The sequence below is a fragment of the Dermatophagoides pteronyssinus genome, unplaced genomic scaffold, assembly GCF_027571235.1.
Source record: "Dermatophagoides pteronyssinus isolate colony J.1.1.1.1 unplaced genomic scaffold, Derpt_VIB-CSIC_2022.12 sq0019, whole genome shotgun sequence".
NCBI lineage: Eukaryota > Metazoa > Arthropoda > Arachnida > Sarcoptiformes > Pyroglyphidae > Dermatophagoides > Dermatophagoides pteronyssinus.
Genome location: NW_027461543.1, coordinates 662,105 through 678,293, shown reverse-complemented (window position 1 = coordinate 678,293; position 16,189 = coordinate 662,105). Strand labels below are relative to the sequence as shown.

General features: G+C 29.8%; 1 protein-coding gene across 1 annotated transcript; it reads right to left on the bottom strand.

Annotated features, from left to right (window-relative positions):
• Nucleotides 1–1,416: 1,416 nt before the first annotated feature.
• LOC113789079 (glyoxylate reductase/hydroxypyruvate reductase) lies at nt 1,417–15,655 on the bottom strand. Its single transcript, XM_027338566.2, has 3 exons — nt 15,165–15,655; nt 12,663–13,129; nt 1,417–1,660 (listed from the first exon to the last, which is right to left on the bottom strand). The coding sequence occupies exons 1-3, from the start codon at nt 15,554–15,556 to the stop codon at nt 1,545–1,547; spliced, it is 975 nt and encodes a 324-aa protein (XP_027194367.2). The 5' UTR covers nt 15,557–15,655; the 3' UTR covers nt 1,417–1,544.
• Nucleotides 15,656–16,189: the final 534 nt, after the last annotated feature.

Below are 16,189 nucleotides of genomic sequence, written 5' to 3'. Positions count from 1 at the left end.
ATGATGATGATGATTTTACTGGTGGTCTTCGTCGAGAATATGAAGAAGGCCAATAAAATTCCAATGATAATGACCTGTGAAATTTAAGATTTTTTTTTGCGCAATTCATCATTCGCGATTATCAATTTTAAAAAATTAATTTTTAAATTTTCAATTTAACGGTAAAATATCGAAATCATCATCATCATCGATACAATCGATTGATTGATTTCGATAGTGTGTATTGATTACGAAAACAAAAAGAAAGAGAAAAATCCAAAACCTGTTCCAAAAAAAAAAGTCATTAATCAATTTGTAAAACAAACAAAACGACAAAACAAAATGAAAAGTTGTGAAATTGGTCATCATCAGGTACACACGCGTTTACCTTGTGCGTTTTTTTTTTTTTTTTTTTGAAAGTGGCAACAACAATTTCAAAACTTTGAAACTTTTAAAACACTTTTTTCTTTCGACTATATAATCATTATCGAGAGCCTAAACTAAACTAAACTAAAAAACGGGTTACCTTTAACACCAATCATCATTAACAGCAGCAACAAAAAATTTTGACCTCGAAATGAAACCAGAACAAAACAAACACAGAAAATCAAATCAAATTACCAATGGGACAACGACAACCTAGTAATCTGATGATGATGATGATAATGATGATGAGTAAATTGATGATAATCATTCTTTTGGGCAAACCAGCAAAATCAACCAAACAAACAAACATCTGGCCTTTTTGAAGAAACTTCTTAAAAACGAATGAATTAAATTCCCCCCACTCTCTTAACCCCACTGAAAATCCTCCTCCCATCTTAATCAATAAGGTGGAGAATATGAATGAATGAATGAAACAAACAAACAAACAAAGGTTAAAGGTCAATAATGATGATGATGATTATGATGAGTATCATCATTCATTTTGGCTAGACTTTTTTTCAACAACCATCATCCATCCATCCATAATGATAATAATTTTCATTGTGAGAAATCTGGCATGTGTAGTGTAGTGGTGGTCGTGGTCATCATTATCATTATGGTGATGATAGGTACATCCGATCATCATCCGATCGACCATTTTTCTACTCTCGAAATGATCAAGATGATGATGAAAAAACAGTTTAAAAAACAGCAAGTTTCAAGCCACGACGATAATAATGATGATTTGTCCATGAAATAACGATGAAAAATTGGTACAAATTATCCGGCATTTAACATTTTTTTTGTTTGGTCGACCAAACTAACAAACAAAATATTCATCATTTTTTTCCATACCTACCTACTTACCTATGGTTGCTACTATTTTTTGGAAATAGGAAAAAAAAATCTGTCAATTTTGTAGCCAAAATGTCAGGAGGAAACTTGTCCAAGGTGTGTGCTGGCGTGTTAAAAATGTTTATTTTTTCTGAAAACAAATAATTATCTTGTTAGTTTGTTTGGCAAATTTTTTTTATTCATTTTTTGGTTTAAAGTTTTTAAAATTTTTTAAAAAATTTAAAATTTATTAAAATTCTAGCAAATCCATAATCGTAGTTACGGGTTACCACGGGTTATTGCGGTTACACGGAAGCCAATAATGGACGATCTTCTAAACCGGCTTCCAAATTATCCAATGCCATTTGTATCATTTGTTCACGTGTTGATTTTGCTGCACTACCAATATGTGGTAATAACACTATAGTACCAAAGGGGGATAAAAAGAGAAAAAACAAAAATGACAAAAACATTAATCATTCAGGAGACAAAAAAAACAATTTAAAAAAATTCAAAAAACAAACAAATTAATTTCCGCTACCACCACCACCATCATCTACATATGTGTCATCGAGAGAGAGAGGGATAGATGGTGAGAAGAGGAAAATGATATTTTTTTCGATGAAAGAAAAAAACCAAGATTGAATTTTTGATGATTGATCACCAACACCATCGCCAATCATCACCATAGGATTCAATGATTATGATATTAAAAAAAAAAATGTTTGAAGAGAGAATTTCAACAAACAACAAAAAATTGTCACAACAAAATAAACTTATCATCATCATCATCATCATCATCAATTTGAATTTTTTTTCATTTAGTTCTTCAAATTCTCACACACAAAACATGTATGGTGAAAAAAACGAATGATAAAGAATAATAATAATAATAATAATGATATTTGCATGTCAACAGACAATTAATCATTTTAGCCAAAAAAAAAAAAAAAAGTTGTTGATGAATGGGATGAAATGAATGAAAAAATCATAGTTTCTTTTCGTTTGTTATTATAATGATGATAATAATGACAAGTTTCAGTCAGTTGTCACAGTCGGCTATTGACATCAACCAATATCGTCATCTAAGCCATTTACCTACCTTGCCTATCCGTATTTTGTTTTGTTTTTGTTTCAAGATTTTCATTTTCTAAAACAAAAAACAAAAAGCTAATTGGTCAACAACCAGAAAAACTTGAAGAATAAAAAGATAAAGATAAGAATGATAATCATCATTATCATTATCATCACCCAAAACAAGGATTTAAAAAAAAATCAAAGTTGACAAAAGGCGTGGTAGTGAGGAGATGACCCCCACTCTTCACACACACCTTTACCCCCCTCCCTCACCATCATCACTCTACAATCATCATCATTTTTTATTGTCAATTTTGATGATAATCAACAGAGAAAAAACTGTCAAAGAATGATGGTGTGTCGAAGACAAACGACAAATTTTTAATAATCTTTTTCCTTTTTTCATCATAATGATTTTTGTTTCATTATCATTTGGGTGACAATGATAATGATGATCATAATCTACAAAGGTACACACATCATTATTACCATCACAACTGTTGTATTTCGTTATGTAATATGGACATGAACAACAACAACAACAACAACAACAAATGGACAAACAAAAATCAAAATAATAATCATAAAGCAAGATGGGTCAACAACAACGAAAAAAAAATTGTCAATATCATCATTATCATCATCGTTATTATCATGATGATTTTGTTCTGGTCATCATTAAAATTTGTTATCAAAAAATGAAAATGTTCACAACGTTTGTGACTTTGATAATGATAATGATCATTATAACAACAATATAGGTGTGTGTGTTTGTTGGAAAATATGAAAATTACATTCTTTTCTTTCCCTACAGATACATAAAGTGTTAGCATTGATTCATTTTCTCACACACACACAGAAAAATGACACAGAATGATATTTTCGAGAGATAGAATTGGTTGAATGAAAAAAAATACATATTTTAAATACTGGTCAGCAGGGCCGGTCCGAGGAAACGCGGGGCCCTGTGCAAATTTTACATGCGAGGCCTTTTTTTAAGTAATGATGCGGGGCCTTAAAAAATTCGAATTTAAAATCTAACATGAAGAGAATCTTCATTTAACAATGCCAAATTTTAATTCTGAAATGAAGAATATTTTCGTGTAACAAATTCAAATTGATAATCTGAAATGGAGAATATCTTCATTTAACAAATCCAAATTTCAAATCAGAAATGAAAAGAATCTTCATTTAACAAATTCAAATTTCAAATCAGAAATGAAGAATATTTTCGTGTAACAAATTCAAATTGATAATCTGAAATGGAGAATATCTTCATTTAACAAATCCAAATTTCAAATCAGAAATGAAGAATATTTTCGTGTAACAAATTCAAATTGATAATCTGAAATGGAGAATATCTTCATTTAACAAATCCAAATTTCAAATCAGAAATGAAGAATATTTTCGTGTAACAAATTCAAATTGATAATCTGAAATGGAGAATATCTTCATTTAACAAATCCAAATTTCAAATCAGAAATGAAGAATATTTTCGTGTAACAAATTCAAATTGATAATCTGAAATGGAGAATATCTTCATTTAACAAATCCAAATTTCAAATCAGAAATGAAGAATATTTTCGTGTAACAAATTCAAATTGATAATCTGAAATGGAGAATATCTTCATTTAACAAATCCAAATTTCAAATCAGAAATGAAGAATATTTTCGTGTAACAAATTCAAATTGATAATCTGAAATGGAGAATATCTTCATTTAACAAATCCAAATTTCAAATCAGAAATGAAGAATATTTTCGTGTAACAAATTCAAATTGATAATCTGAAATGGAGAATATCTTCATTTAACAAATCCAAATTTCAAATCAGAAATGAAGAATATTTTCGTGTAACAAATTCAAATTGATAATCTGAAATGGAGAATATCTTCATTTAACAAATCCAAATTTCAAATCAGAAATGAAGAATATTTTCGTGTAACAAATTCAAATTGATAATCTGAAATGGAGAATATCTTCATTTAACAAATCCAAATTTCAAATCAGAAATGAAGAATATCTTTTCATAACAAATCCAAATTTCAATTCTGAAATGAAGAATAACTTCGCGTAACAAATCCAAATTTCAATTCTGAAATGAAGAATATTTTCGTGTAACAAATAAAAATTTCAATTATGAAATGAAGAATTTCTTCTTGTAACAAATCCAAATTTCAATTCTGAAATGAAGAATTACTTCATTTAGCAAATCCAAATTTCAAATCAGAAATGAAGAATATTTTCGTGTAACAAATTCAAATTGATAATCTGAAATGGAGAATATCTTCATTTAACAAATCCAAATTTCAAATCAGAAATGAAAAGAATCTTCATTTAACAAATCCAAATTTCAATTCTGAATTGAAGAATATCTTTTCATAACAAATCCAAATTTCAATTCTGAAATGAAGAATAACTTCGCGTAACAAATCCAAATTTCAATTCTGAAATGAAGAATATCTTTTCATAACAAATCCAAATTTCAATTCTGAATTGAAGAATAACTTCGCGTAACAAATCCAAATTGATAATCTGAAATGAAGAATATTTTCGTGTAACAAATAAAAATTTCAATTATGAAATGAAGAATTTCTTCTTGTAACAAATCCAAATTTCAATTCTGAAATGAAGAATTACTTCATTTAGCAAATCCAAATTGATAATCTGAAATGAAAAGAATCTTCATTTAGCAAAACCAAATTTCAATTCTGAATTGAAGAATATCTTCATTTAACAAATCCAAATTTCAAATCAGAAATGAAGAATATTTTCGTGTAACAAATCCAAATTTCAATTCTGAATTGAAGAATAACTTCGCGTAACAAATCCAAATTGATAATCTGAAATGAAGAATTTCTTGTTGTAGCAAATCCAAATTTCAAATCAGAAATGAAGAATATCTTCATTTAACAAATCCAAATTTCAAATCAGAAATGAAGAATATCTTCATTTAACAAATCCAAATTTCAAATCAGAAATGAAGAATATTTTCGTGTAACAAATCCAAATTTCAATTCTGAATTGAAGAATAACTTCGCGTAACAAATCCAAATTGATAATCTGAAATGAAGAATTTCTTGTTGTAGCAAATCCAAATTTCAAATCAGAAATGAAGAATATCTTCATTTAACAAATCCAAATTTCAATTCTGAAATGAAGAGAATCTTCTTGTAACAAATCCAAATTTCAAATCAGAAATGAAGAATATTTTCGTGTAACAAATTCAAATTGATAATCTGAAATGAAGAATAACTTCGTGTAACAAATCCAAATTGATAATCTGAAATGAAAAGAATCTTCATTTAGCAAAACCAAATTTCAATTCTGAAATGAAGAGAATCTTCTTGTAACAAATCCAAATTTCAAATCAGAAATGAAGAATATTTTCGTGTAACAAATTCAAATTGATAATCTGAAATGAAGAATAACTTCGTGTAACAAATCCAAATTGATAATCTGAAATGAAAAGAATCTTCATTTAGCAAAACCAAATTTCAATTCTGAATTGAAGAATATCTTCATTTAACAAATCCAAATTTCAAATCAGAAATGAAGAATATTTTCGTGTAACAAATCCAAAGGCAATGAAAGTGACGGAATTTCATTCATTCTCTAAATTGGATAACAATTAATGAAATTAAAGAAAAAACACTCATACCTTGAAATCTTTGGCATTTTCTTGTAGGATTTTCCAGTTACAATTTTAACCATTTTTTAGTTCGATTCGTAAATTCGAAATTCAACATTCCAATCAATTAAAAACACAATTCTTGAGTAAACAATTCGGCTTATGATCCAATGAATAAGAAAAACTGCGATCATTTTTTCGAAAGTAAGGTTCGATAAAAAAAGTAAAATAAAAACCAATTTAATCATTCGTATTTTCAATCAAATCATAACACAAATAAAAAATTTTGGCGGAAAATAAATTTTTGTTTATCACGGCAGAATTTCCAATGCTTATTTCGGCGCCAATTTGAACCGTTCGTATAACACGTGATTTTCAAATTATTTGCAATTGCCAAAAATGAGAATAATTAATTACAAAATATCGAATGGAAATAAAAACAAAAGCTTTTTATTTATCATGAATTTGTCCATGAAATGTTGAAATGTTGAATGTAATGATCGAAAGATGTTAGATATGAAATTTGGATTTGTTATTAACAGAATCTTCATGTTACAATGGAAATTCGAAGTTGTTATTGAAGGATTCTCTTCATGCTAGTTTGGAAATTTGGGTTTGTTATTAAAAGAATCTTTTCATGTTAGGTTTTGCAGTTTTCAAATTAACAAATTCAACCAGTTTCCAAGTTAAATTGGCGCCTTTTTTAAGTTTTCAAACAAACTGTAGAAAGAATCTTATGAGGTTAACTTGATATTTTCCTTAGTTTCATAATTCTAATTGAATTTTGTTAGGTTTTGCAATTTCACAATGAATTTGGCGCCTTTTTTACGTTTTCTAACAAACCAATGGAAGAATCTTATGAAGTTAACTTGATATTTTCACAAGTTTCATGATTCTGTTTGAATTTTGTTAGGTTTGCGTATTTGAGAAACAATTTGGCGCTTTTTTTACGTTTTCAAACAAACCAATGGAAGAATCTTATGAGGTTAACTTGATATTTTCCTTAGTTTCATAATTCTGATTGAATTTAGTAGCTTTTGCAGTTTTACAATGAATTTGGCGCCTTTTTTAAGTTTTCAAACAAACTGTAGAAAGAATTTTATGAGGTTAACTTGATATTCTCCTTAGTTTCATGATTCTGACTGAATTTTGTTAGCTTTTGCAGTCTTACAATGAATTTGGCGCCTTTTTCACGTTTTCAAACAATCCAATGGAAGAATATTATGAGGTTAACTTGATTTTTTCCTTAGTTTCATGATTCTGATTGGATTTTGTTAGCTTTTGCAGTCTTACAATGAATTTGGCGCCTTTTTCACGTTTTCAAACAATCCAATGGAAGAATATTATGAGGTTAACTTGATTTTTTCTTTAGTTTCATAATTCTAATTGAATTTTGTTAGCTTTTGCAGTTTTACAATGAATTTGGCGCCATTTTCATGTTTTCAAACAAACCAATAGAAGAATCTTATGAGGTTAACTTGATTTTTTCACAAGTTTCATGATTCTGATTGGATTTTGTTAGCTTTTGCAGTCTTACAATGAATTTGGCGCCTTTTTCACGTTTTCAAACAATCCAATGGAAGAATATTATGAGGTTAACTTGATTTTTTCTTTAGTTTCATAATTCTAATTGAATTTTGTTAGCTTTTGCAGTTTTACAATGAATTTGGCGCCATTTTCATGTTTTCAAACAAACCAATAGAAGAATCTTATGAGGTTTACTTGATTTTTTCACAAGTTTCATGATTCTGATTGAATTTAGTAGCTTTTGCAGTTTTACAATGAATTTGGCGCCTTTTTTAAGTTTTCAAACAAACTGTAGAAAGAATTTTATGAGGTTAACTTGATTTTTTCATTAGTTTAATAATTCTGTTCCAAGTTTGGGCCTCGCTTTTCACTGATCGCATTTTTTGGGCCTCACTTTTTACTGATCGCATTTTTTGGGCCTCGCTATTCTCTGATCGCATTTTTTGGGCCTTTTTATAAACTGGTTGAATTTTTTGGGCCAACCTTTTCCCTGATCGCATTTTTTGGGCCTCGCTTTTAACTGGTTGAATTTTTTGGGCCTCGATATTCTCTAATCGCATTTTTTGGGCCAACCTTTTCCCTGATCGCATTTTTTGGGCCTTTTTATAAACTGGTTGAATTTTTTGGGCCTCACTTTTTACTGATCGCATTTTTTTGGGCCTCGCTTTTCACTAATCGCATTTTTTGGGCCAACCTTTTCCCTGATCGCATTTTTTGGGCCTCGCTTTTAACTGGTTGAATTTTTTGGGCCTCACTTTTTACTGATCGCATTTTTTTGGGCCTCGCTTTTCACTGATCGCATTTTTTGGGCCAACCTTTTCCCTGATCGCATTTTTTGGGCCTCGCTTTTAACTGGTTGAATTTTTTGGGCCTCACTTTTTACTGATCGCATTTTTTTGGGCCTCGCTTTTCACTGATCGCATTTTTTGGGCCAACCTTTTCCCTGATCGCATTTTTTGGGCCTCGCTTTTAACTGGTTGAATTTTTTGGGCCTCACTTTTTACTGATCGCATTTTTTTGGGCCTCGCTTTTAACTGGTTGAATTTTTTGGGCCTCGATATTCTCTAATCGCATTTTTTGGGCCAACCTTTTCCCTGATCGCATTTTTTGGGCCTCGCTTTTGATGATTTTATAGGCGTTTTGCTAATCAAGTTTATGGAATTTTTTTGAATCAATTCGTTGTTATTGTTTAAATTCCACTTTTTTTTGTTAATTTGTACATTGTACATTGAATTTTCAAGGCAGATTTGTAATTGGCAACGCAATTTTCAACAAAGATCCATAAGCGAGGCTTGAAATTTAACGCTTTATATAACATGTGCTTTAATCATTTAAATGAAATATTGAGGTCTTATAAGAAGAAAATATTTGTTTATTTTCTTTTGTTTCGATACTTGTTTAATATTTTTTCTTAAAATAAGTAAACTAGATTGTTTTTTTTTGATTTATATAACATGTGCTTTGATTCATAAGAGATATAACAAAAATCTTTCAGTGGTATGAATTTATGTGAGAACATTTTCGACTTATTGATTGAACTCACATGCTTCTCACTCACATGCTACTCGCTTGAGAACATGCATACAATGAAAAAAAGCAAAAAAAAAAAAAAAATTTTCGAAGCGCGGGGCCTTTGGAAGCGCGGGGCCCTGTGCAGTCGCACACCTCGCACACCCCAAAATCCGGCCCTGCTGGTCAGAAAGTTAAAGCTTTTGACTTGTTTTCTTTTTGCAATGATATGATTATCATCATCTCAAATCACTGCAAGTCAAGTCAAGTCAAAAGTGATAACGAGACTGCTACTTGGACAAACAAACAAACAAACAGTGATAAATATGAAATGAAATGATTATTATTTTATAATAAATGATGTGACAAAAAACAAGACAATTAAAAACATTTGAACAAGACATTTTTCTGGCCATTTAGACGCCGATGATAATAATTATAATAATATTACCATATGGGTAGATATAGTGCACAAAATAGAGAAAAAGATTAATAAAATTGATAAAATCTTCATTTTTTTGGCCATTACTAGACACACACTATAGTGATAAAAACAAAAGGTAAATTCGTTTGCTTTGCTGGTCGGTGGTGGTAATGATAATCTTTCAATGTCATCGTCATTATCATTATGGAGAACTGAAACAAACAAACAAAAAACATTCGTAATTTCGTTTTCGGTGTGAAATGTAGTTTCTACTTCTTCTATTTCTAAAATGATAATTATCATTTTTTTTTAATTTGCCGAATAATAATATTTCTACCAAAAACGATAAACAAGAAAATAATAAACGGGTTGTTTGATGATGATGGCTGAATGATGGATGTGAAAAAGGATTTTTTGTTTTTGTTTTAGACAGGTAATAAATGGTGAATGACACTTTCATCATCATCCTAATCATCTGTTTGGCCTTCAACTTTGACGAACAGAAAGAAAAGAAAAGAAAAAATCTTTTGATGATCAACAACAACACTGGTTTATAATCAACAACTCAACTCTCATCATCAACAAACAAATAAACAAGGTGATTGATGACATTCATAACACATACATAGACATACACACACACAGGTGTCTTATGGCAAAAATACCGACCATTATAAACAAACAACAATGATGATGATGTGCAAACAATCAAAAGAAGAATTTAACAGCATTTGGAACAGAGCCAGGTAAAGAAGAAGAAGAGAGTGAAAATGTTTCGACATTTAGAAACAAATCAAAATTGGACCAAATATTGTTTTGTTTTGTTTTGTTTGTTTGGAAACAAAAACAAACCAGAAAAATAAAAAACTTTAATTTATTTACATTGGGCAAATTGGTTTTTTTTTCTGTTTGAAGAAATTTTTGAAGAAAAATACCATAAAAAAACACCTAGCCACTTGAAACTTTCAAAAATATTGAAGATTTTTTGATGTTTTTCAAATGTTTTTCCAATGTTTTTGTTTTGTTCCAATAATTTCTCAATTCTGAAAACAAACAGAAAAACCAAGAAAAAACCCAAAACAGATAAATATTATGATGATTTTAATGGATTTTTCTGTCTTCTTTTCTTGCCTAGCATCATCATCATTGAATTTTTTTTTTGTTTTTTTTTGTTGAATTTTGACCTGGATCGTTTTTGATGTTTTTTTGGTTTTGTTTTGAGAAAAACATAAAAAAGGTAAACTCTAAACACACCAACTAACCAAATGTGTGTGGGCCAAAGTTTGATAAAAGATTTGTGTTTATCTATTGAAAAGGATTGAAATTCATGTTATTCCCTGTGTGTGTGGTCTTGGTTAAATATAGTGATCGAATCGATAATAATCATCATCAAATGATCGATCTGATCTGATTGATTGATCAACGTTCAAAGTCCAAAGTTGAAATCCTCCGAAAAACAAATTTTCAATGTAAGAAAATGATTATCATAATTTGTCCATAATAATAATCATTATGAACATTTTTAACCCTTTGGATACAAAGTTTTCTTTTTTTCACACAGCAGACAAAATATTATTGAGATATTAACCACCACTGTTATAACCACAATAATTATCATCATCATCATTTTACTCACCAAACAACCAACCAACCAAAGAAAAAAACTAATCAATCAATCAAATGACAACATAAATTTGAACAAGAAGAAAAAAAAATTTGAAAAAAGTCGATCGAGTCTAGTAAACCAAGTGACAACATTATTATTATTATCATCGTTTCATCATGTGTCCAATGCTGTGACATAACTAAAGAATCAATAATTTTCAAAAGAATCATCATCAAGATTGATGGTTATGATAATGGTATCAGCATTGGTGTTTAGACGATCATGATGTTGATGACAAAATTATCATCAATAGACGATGACAACGACAAGATAAACCTTACCATCATCATAATAATCATCATTATCATACACCTGGACATGCAATGATCTTTATAATTTTAGATAACAATTTTTTTTGTTCGTTATATAAGTTTTTGAGTGTAAAATTGCAAATTAACACCGAAGACGATGACAAGGATCAACTGAAAAAAATGCCGAAATAAATACCATTTGATAATCAGAAAGAAAAAAGAAAGAATGTCACATGATAAACTGATTGTGATTCTGAAATTCATTCGCAATAATGATGATCATGATCATCATTTGACAAAGTCATAAAAATTTGTTTGGAAAAAAAAACTTTCAGAAAAAGAAAACATAAATTTTCAATAAAAAAAATTGTGATAATCAAATGATGATGATGAGGATATTCTGATGGTTGACATTTGATCAGAGAGAGAGAGAAAAATTTCAAAATTTTTTGCAAATTAGCATCATCATCATCATTTCACAGGTTTACAGCTTTTTTTTCTTCTTTATCAAAATTGTCAAATCTTATCAAATCAATCAGTCAATCAAAAAAAAAACAAACTTTTGGTTGATCGATCGATTTATTTGTTATCATCATCAGACAGGACAGGACAGTAGTAAAAAAAAAATTCTTTTTTCACACAGCCATTATCACACAGTGATAATGATGATGATTATTGCTTGCTTGCTTGCTTGTTTTATCATCATCCAACATCCATACCTGAACTGAATGAAAAACAAAAATTTCAGAAGAAAATCACTTATAAGGTAAAATCTTTTTTCAAGTAAAAAAAAAACTTCGATAAGATTATCATTATCATCATCATTATTAGCTAATAAAAAAAACAAACAAACAAACAATTTGAATGATGTGAACAAGGTTGACATCAAATTGAAGAAAAAAAAAATGTCAAAAATCCACTGATTCTATCTATGAATTTATCAATCTTAGTGGTCATCTCATAAAGATCATCATCATTCCACACAAACACACAGAAAAATTATTGATCAAGAAAAAATCAGAAATAAAATGATTGACAGCACATCAACAGCAGCAGCAGCAGCCAAAAATCTTATTGGCGCCATTGTGGTCATTGGCCATCATCAAACATTGAACATGATCATGATCATCATCAAACACAGACATTGAATGTGAATGAATTATCTATTTGATAATAAGTTTTGACAGCAATATAAAGATTTGGTGGTTGTTGGTCATCAACATCTTTCGACAAACGAAAAATGAATTCGGATTATGAAAATATAAGAAATTTTACTTTTGATTGACAGGTACGATTAATAGATTCATTGACAAATGAATTTTGTGGCGAAAAAAACTTACCAACATTATCTAATGAAAGTAATGGATCATCCATTGAAATTGGTTCCTGTTCATAAACATCTAGGCCAGCTGCTGCAATTTTCCTAGATTTTAATGCTTCATATAATGCTTGTTGATCTATACAACTACCACGACTTGTATTAATTATAACCGATGTTGATTTCATTCGTTTAAATTGTTCCGTACTAATTAATCGCCGGGTTGAATCATTTAATGAACAACAAACAATTATTATGTCTGATTCGATTAATAATCGATCTAATGGATAGAATTCCGCATTGAATTCCCGAAACATTTCCGGATATTCTTGACGTGATGTATAGGAAATTTTTGCCGGTTCAAATGATCGTAAACGTTTAATAACACTACGACCAATACGTCCACTACCACCAATAACACCAATATGGCTTCCTTTAATCATTGAACCGCACATAAAAAAATGTCCCCAACCAGCTGGCCATTTTCCTCTATAGAAAAACAAAGAAAATTTCCGAAAAAGATTAATGAGTAAAAGAGAAATTTCCTCGGGAATAATTCTTATCAAAAATTCGTTATCAGAATTATAATTAATTCACTGAACATACATCGACCACACACACACAACAACAACAATCATCATCAATCAATCAATCAATCAATTGATCAATCACTAACACACACGCACACATATAGAGTGACAATTCGATTCATTTGAATGACAAATGAAAAAAAATCAATTTTTCAACATTCGATTATCGTCGTCGTCGTTGACATTCAACTAATTCACTGAATGAATGACTGACACGCGGATGTAAATAAATTCTATTTCAAAAAAGATTCTTTCATTGTAATGCAAAATAGCTTTTTCCTGACATCCGAGAGAGAGAGATCGAAATAGATCCGGCTTTTTTTCAACAACAACAAAAAAAAATCTAAAAAAAATCATCACTGAATCAATCAACCAACCAAGGACGACGCCTACAACAACAACAATGAAAAAAAAATTTTCAAATGAATTTTTCAAATGATAAAAAACAATATTACATAAGAATTGAAAATGTTTGATTCAAATGAAAAAAAAAAGAAAAACTTGACTAAATTCTGAACCAAGAATCTATAGACCACAGATGCCATCTGATTTTCCAAATGATCCACAAAGCAACAGCAAAAAATCAAATTAATTTAAATAATAATATTCATCATTTTTCGATTCTCAATCCACACATGATCAATTTTCTTGTGTGTGTGTGTGTGTGAAACATTTGTGCAACAAAAAAAGTCATGATAGCCAGATCATCATCCTGAAAAAAAACAACCAAAAGTCAAGTGTGATGACACACACACTTGTCTCACTTGTATAGACTCTCTCTTGCTCTGTATTCGGAAAACTAGCTGAATTTGTTTGCGACATTCACAAACAAACCAAAAGCAAAACAAACGATTAAAATGAAGAAGAAAATGATTATTATGGTACACCGAAAATCGTCAAAAACAAACCATGAATATAATATACACACACAGCATGATACTGTCGCCAGCAGAATTTCTTTTTTTTCTTTTTTTTTCTGGAGACAAGACAAACACAAAATGTCATTAATCTTTTTCTGTTTTTCAGTTGTTTCCAAGCAATGACCAAGAAGTCTTGAAAGAAGAAGAAGAAAAAAAAACATTTTCTGGTTAATTTGTCTAGCTTGCTTGCTTGCCAACGACGATGACAATTATCGTTTTTTTTCCCCGACAATAATTGTCGTCGTTGAGGATGTTGTTGTGCAACCATTACCATCATCAATATCATTACCACCACCACCACCACCACCAATGAGGAGAGAAAGGTGATACAGACAAAGACAAAGCCAGAGAGAGAGAGAGAGAGAGAGAGAGCCAGAGACACTTGTTTTGTTTTTGAAAATTATCGATCAATTCAATTGAATTATCACCATCATTAACGATCAATAATTAAACAAAAACAAAAAAAAAATTCAAAGATTTCTATCATCATCTGGTGTCCGATTGACAGAAAAAAAATATCGGTCAAAGTTTTTTTTTTAATGTCCTGGCAATCTCTGGAGAAGAATCTCTGGTTTCTGTTTCTGTTCTGGTAAAACAGAAACAACAAAATTATGAAATTTTCAAAAAGGGAAAGAATAATTTATGATGTGTTTAGATCAAACCAAACCAAACAAAAACTATTTAGCCATTCTTTTTTTTGGATAATGAATTGTTTTCGAACATAATGTGTGCTACTGGAAACTTTTTTTTTGGTTTTGGTTTGAGAAAATTTTTTTTCCATCATCATCATCTTGGAGATCTATGACCCTATTGATGATCAAGATGGTGGTGGTGGTGGTGGTGAAAGCAGATCAAATTTCAAATGAAAAAAAAACAAATAAAATCAATCAATATTTATGTCTTCAGATCGTTCTTGGAGTTCAATTTCTCAACATATTTTCGTCTGGTTTTCAATTCAAAGTTGATTAATGATCATCAAAAAAAACCAGCAAAAAAACCAAACAATTTACTTACTGTCGAAGTGCTTGATTAGCTTCAAATAAACGTCTTATAGTGGCCAGCAATAATGCAATTGTTAATTCAGCAACAGTATCGGTTAAAACATCAGGTGTATTACCAACAACAATACCACGACGTTTACATTCATCAATATCAATATGATCATAACCAACCGATAATGTTGATATACATTTCAGTTGTGGTCCGGCTGCATCCAGCAATTGTCGATCAATACGATCCGAAAGTGTACAAAGTAGACCGGTTTTTCCTGAAACACGTTCCAATAATTTTTGTCGTGGTATTTCTTCATTTGAATTTGGCCACATTTCCATCGGAAATTTTTTGGAAATATTTTTAAAAAATTTTTCCGGTAAATTTTTTGTTACAAAAAATGATTTGGTTGCCATTTTTTTTCTTATAAGATTAAAATTGCAATAAACAAAAAACAAAAAATCAAATTTTTGATTTTGAACTTTGCGTGTGCACGTGTATGTTTCAAATCAGCTGATTTCGAAAAAATAATACAAAATTCATAAAGGACGTAATCAATTCAATTTGATTCCGGTTGTCAAATAACCAAAACTCAAACAAAAAATGCAAAACAAAACGAAAATCTTTATTTCTTTCCTAAAATTCTCAAATTTCGATTTACCAATTGAATCGTGATTCATTCTTCTGACGAACACACACACACACACAGATTCAATCACGAATTCCAAATATAAACAACAAATGGAAAACAATGGCAAAAACGACAACAACATGCAACGATTTGCTCTACAAAAATAAATATCCAATTACAAACAAAAAAACAAAGAAGCTTATCAGTTTTTCGACTGCTGCTGCTGCATCCTCGATAAGTAATTCATGATGATGATGACGATGAAGACCACACATCGATTAATATATTGATTTTAGAGTTGTTTTTTTTTGAAAAAAGAAAGACAGGTGTATTTTTTTTTGAGACAGGATGCCTGTCTAAATAGTCGCCCATCATCATCATCAAATTTTGCAATTCGTTTTTTTTTGTGAAATTTCTG

What these genes read in the sequence shown, in the direction of transcription:
- LOC113789079 (XM_027338566.2), bottom strand. Translation starts at nt 15,556, where the DNA reads ATGGCAACCAAATCATTTTTTGTAACAAAAAATTTACCGGAAAAATTT. An exon ending in GCTAATCAAGCACTTCGACA is followed by an intron (nt 13,130 to 15,164) that starts GTAAGTAAATTG and finishes GTTTTTCTATAG; the next exon opens with AGGAAAATGGCCAGCTGGTT. An exon ending in ACTTTCATTAGATAATGTTG is followed by an intron (nt 1,661 to 12,662) that starts GTAAGTTTTTTT and finishes TTGGTACTATAG; the next exon opens with TGTTATTACCACATATTGGT.